This window comes from Fragaria vesca, linkage group LG5 (genome assembly GCF_000184155.1).
Source record: "Fragaria vesca subsp. vesca linkage group LG5, FraVesHawaii_1.0, whole genome shotgun sequence".
In the NCBI taxonomy this organism is placed as follows: Eukaryota; Viridiplantae; Streptophyta; class Magnoliopsida; order Rosales; family Rosaceae; genus Fragaria; species Fragaria vesca.
The window spans coordinates 27,754,368-27,759,198 of record NC_020495.1 but is presented as its reverse complement, the minus strand read 5'-3'; the positions used below and the strand labels follow the sequence as shown (position 1 = coordinate 27,759,198).

General features: G+C 38.2%; 1 protein-coding gene across 1 annotated transcript in view; it reads right to left on the bottom strand.

Moving 5' to 3' along the window:
* LOC101313519 overlaps positions 1–2,985 on the bottom strand; it is a 3,959-nt gene extending 974 nt beyond the window's left edge. Inside the window, exons 1-5 of the mRNA XM_004300605.1 lie at positions 2,468–2,985; positions 2,258–2,381; positions 1,937–2,075; positions 849–885; positions 426–729 (exon numbers count right to left, since the gene is read on the bottom strand). Of these exons, the coding sequence (XP_004300653.1) occupies positions 426–729; positions 849–885; positions 1,937–2,075; positions 2,258–2,381; positions 2,468–2,728 (865 nt within the window). The 5' untranslated portion in view covers positions 2,729–2,985. The remainder of the gene's footprint in view (positions 1–425; positions 730–848; positions 886–1,936; positions 2,076–2,257; positions 2,382–2,467) is intronic.
* Between the last annotated feature and the right edge of the window lie 1,846 nt (positions 2,986–4,831).

The following is a 4,831-nucleotide window of genomic DNA, read 5'->3' as shown; positions in this document are numbered from 1 at the left end:
TCTCTCTCTCTCTCTCTCTCTCTCTCTCTCTCTCTCTCTCTCTCTCTCTGATTATATATACGACCACTTGACTGCATGATCTTCAGAAATGAAAACTAAATTTTTGAGACTGATGAGCCACATGCTCTCACTCACTACTGTTAGTTTACACTCTGCTGCTGCATCTCTGTCACTCATGACTTCCCATTGACCCTTATTTGGGTCATCACACAGCTCACTCACATGGGTTGGCTTTGCCCTTGTTGCCCCACTAGGTCCATGTTAGACAAATCCCTAGGAAACATAAATATCTTTCAATTTATATTTCTTCAGTTCCTAGTGTTTTCATCATACACCAGCTCTTTCTATCTGGCATATGATATACTTGGTATGTTATGCTTAAACAGAAATGAAAACGACAGAGATTAAGGTAGCTAGCTAGTTACCGGAAGGAGATGTCAAAGGAGGACGCCTTAATGTTGGGGGTGGTTGTAGGATTGGAGGAGGATAGGAGGAGAAGGAGGCATCCATCTGCTGCGTAGGATAGTAGACATAGGAAGCCGCAGCGGGCATACGATGCGCCTGAGGAGGTACCGGAGAAAATGAGCCCCTTGGAGATTGAAAAGAATAGCCTTGATGATAGTAGTATGGAGCTCCCATTGTTGAAGGTGATGATGCTCCATAGAGTTGTTGCTGGTAGTACTGGGGCTGCTGATGATGAACTACTTGTTGGTTGTACATAGTAGCTTGCTGCAAACCATATAATGATAATGTGAGACAATTGTTCACCATGCTGGTATTATTGAATGTGCATGCATGAGAAACCATGTATTCAATAATTTTGTAGAGAGAGAGAGAGATAGACTCACTTGATGGTATCCATAATCAGGACTGTAGGTTGGGTAGCTGCAATTCAGTAATAAATGAAAACTGATGAGTAAAGAACACAGTTACTTGGCAGATAACTGATATTGAATACTTCTGAAATATATAAAGAACTTAAACAGCAGTTTCACTAGATGGAAAACCAGGGAACATATATGATAAATCTATGTTAATGCATGCAACCATTTTTCATGCCGATAGGAAGCACTTCAATGATAGTAATGGGGGGTAGTAGTGTGCCTTCATCATCTAAGATTGAGGATTTAAATTTCAGCTCAACTACTGATTAGTAGGTAAAAGTGAGTGATTAATAATCCTGGTGATCCAGTCAGCTAGGGCTCCCATGACATATTACGCTGGATCTTCAACCTATTAAATCCTATATTCTCTTCTTTTCCACCACAATACCTATATGTCATCATCAACACTCATTTCTTTTTCTTTCATTTCAAAAGAATTCACTCTTTATAGGTTGCATTAATAAGTAATAGAACAGATGCATAATAGCAAAAACATAGATAAGTGCTATATGGTGGTACAAATGAGTCTGAAATGTGCACAATAAGTAACTGTAAAAAGGACCACCATGACTATGACATTGCATAACCCCTTCTATCTTACCCTCTTTTTTCCATCTAAGAGTCAGCACATTTTACCAAACCAAAACAAAAAAAAGGAGCAAATTTTCAGCCCAAAAAATATATATACAATGGTATGGTATAAGTGTAACTATATATGATCAAATGGAGTAGTAGTGTTTTTGTTTCTAAAACCTTTACAAGAAATGCATAAAAACTCGGTAGGTCCAATGTTTATGCACATTTAGGAGAACATGGCAACCCACTTCAATTGCTCAGGTCAAATTTTATAATTTATATGATAAGGTATTTTCTATTTTCAGGGACAAAAAACAAATATTTGCTAATTTTACAGGTTGAGACCAACTGTACACAGGAAATATTCAATGGAACATAAAAAACGACACCACGTCTATCTACTCCACTTTTTTTATTCATTGCATGGACCATTTCTCTTCTAGCCCTCCAGAAACAAAATGTAACAGTCTGCTTACCTGTAAGATGGATATATAATCGGAGCCGCTGCCGCTGCTTGTGGCAGCGGTGGCGGTGGCGGTGGTGGCGGCACTCCGCCGTAGGATGGTGCAGCCTGTGGTGCATTTCCCTGATAAGGGCTTGTACCTTGATTTCTTCCTATACGAAACATCAAAACCCGCATCCACATTATCATCAGTTTTATGTACCAAAAAACGAAATCTCACCAAATTTGTTCATTATTTCGATTGTGCTGAATACATTTGCGGCATTCACATTGTTGACGACTTGCTTTGATCCGCCTTGTGTATTTTTAGGTGGTGAAAATAAGTAAAATGTACCTCTAGGGGGTGAAGGTCTAGGCCTTCCCAATGAAGCAATGTTACAATTTGCTCTTCTTCCATCGATCACAGGGTTCGGATTAGCACAAGACCTCCTCGCCGATTCAGCATCACGAAAAGTCACCTATATTAATCAGAACCCAAACTCAGAGAAAAGGGACAGACAAACCAATATTCCAAAACATTTGTTGTAGGTGATCAAACACTTACAAATCCATATCCTTTAGATTTTCCTGTGTTCTTATCAGCAATAATCACAGCTTCAAGAATCTCTCCAAACTGCTCGAAATACCTTCGCATTTCCTCGGTCGGTGTCTCCCATGCTAAACCTCCTACAAACACTTTGGTAAAAGTTGTGTCTCCGAATTGTGATCGGTAATGTGGGTGAGCCATGGCAAGAAAAACATCAAAATCACAAGTGGGTATCCCTTGTTTCGAATGAACTAGTCTTCTGTGTACTGCAATACTCATAAGATTGCTGAAAAGGAATCCATCACGACCCAGATTGATCTTTGCTTCCACCTCATGATGTTGGTCTTCTCTGCTTGGCCTGGCTCTATATGAGCGTCCATTTCATTGAAGGAGGAGGAGGAGGTGGTGGGATTAGTTTAAAATGTTGTTGTTGGTGTCGTTGGAGACTTGTGTCAAATAGTTGATGGGCAGTTTGAAATAGAGAGGAGGAGTTGGTTAAATTGATTGATTGAGAGAGAGAGAATCAGAGACACACTCACATAATAAGAGAGAAAGAAAGCATCCGACAGGTGCAAACGCTTATTTGCTGGCTATGAAGGAGAGGGCAGAGTTGGCTTCTGCTTTGTAATACCGAATGACAGCTGCGTGACTCAACGCACTTGAAAGCATGTCCTCCCTGTCTCTCTGCATTAATAAACCCTCCCACCTTCCAATCAAACAATAATCCCCATTTTAATTCTCACTAATCTGCTTCCTCTTTGTGTTCTTCTCCACTTTTATCAGCTTTAATTTCCTTCCATATTTTCAACTTCATACTACTTCTTCTCAAAAAGAAAAAACTTCATACTACTAATTGTTCGCCCAAATTGACAATCCAATTTTCTGGCTTCTTACGTTATCGTTCAATCGAACAAACTGAATTAACAAGAACACGCATCTCATGTGTATTCTCGTTGTACATGTGATGAGACAGATAAATACAAACAATTTAGGTAACTATTATAATTACTTCATATAACGAATCATCAAAAGTGATCTATATAAAAATGGATCGTTGGATTTGAAACCTAAACCACCCGAGAGCTCTTATCTACAATTCATTTCTATCGATTAATAGTCTCGGGACTAAACAACACTTATTAATTTAGCTGATGTTAAAATTGGATATTACGTATATACGATTCAATGAATCAATGTGCTACATTTAAAAAATAAATAAAAAATTTAATTATTGGTATCATTAGATCAATAGCCAAACAACAATAGTCTAGTTTCCTTACAAATAAAAGAAACGGAAACAACAAACACCGACCTAACTTTTATAGTAAGAAAAATTAATAAAGTCTCTGGTAAGCTCACTTTGATGCAAGCCTTTGCACATGTGTTTACATCTCGCCTTCCATAGAGATTTTTTCAGGGAATGACATCCTTATTTATTTCTTACGGTACAGATTTCAACTTTAGACTCATTTTCAATCAAATTTTCACATCTCCACCATCTAGTCTTTAGGTACTAATATGTAGAACATCTTTGCAAATTTTCAACCAATTTGATAATCGTTAAGGCTCTCAAAATTGCGCTTGTCTATTATAAACATAAACGGTTTAAGTTCGACAGAATTCAGTTCGTCCATTGGTTTAATATTAATACCTAAAGACTATCAAATTGGCTGAAAATTTACAGAGATTATCTACACATTAGTACATAAAGACTAAACGGTGGAGGTGTGAAAATTCGATTAAAAAATGAGCTTAAAGTGGAATTCCGCACCATAAGAATAAATAAGGACCTCCTTGGTTAAGGAGGAATCGGTGTTCTTCTGTATTTGCTCATCAGTCGTCACTGATTCCACCTGGGTTGTTGTCAGCTTGGCGTTTGGGCGATACCCACGTTTGAGCAGAGGACGCGGCTGAGGAGGTGGAAGAATTGGTTGCCAGATCTCTTGGCGACGGTGCAGTAGCTAAAGTAGAATGATGCTATGGTGGTTTTTTGTGGGGGGGCTCTATGACTTTGAACTGGGTGTTTGGGTACGGGCTCTGTTATGGAGTATTTTTTTTTCCTTTTAATGTTTATGGGAGGTTGAGAAGACTTCTACGAGCTCTCTATAACGTTTCTAGTCTTTGAAGTTTGCACTGTTTGAGAGAAGATATCTCACATCAGAAACGTGAGTACGTGACAAATAAAATATAACTTATAAATAGGTGGATCATAGACCTAATTTTATCGAAACCTTTTATGATTAAAATTTAACACTTTAAATGTAATTAAGTTGAGATAGTATCGGTAAAATGATGATTCATGGGTTATGCTTGTCGAAGTTTAACATGCACCACAATTATGTGCTCAACACTACAATTGTTCGAGTGTTCAGCCCCCAAACA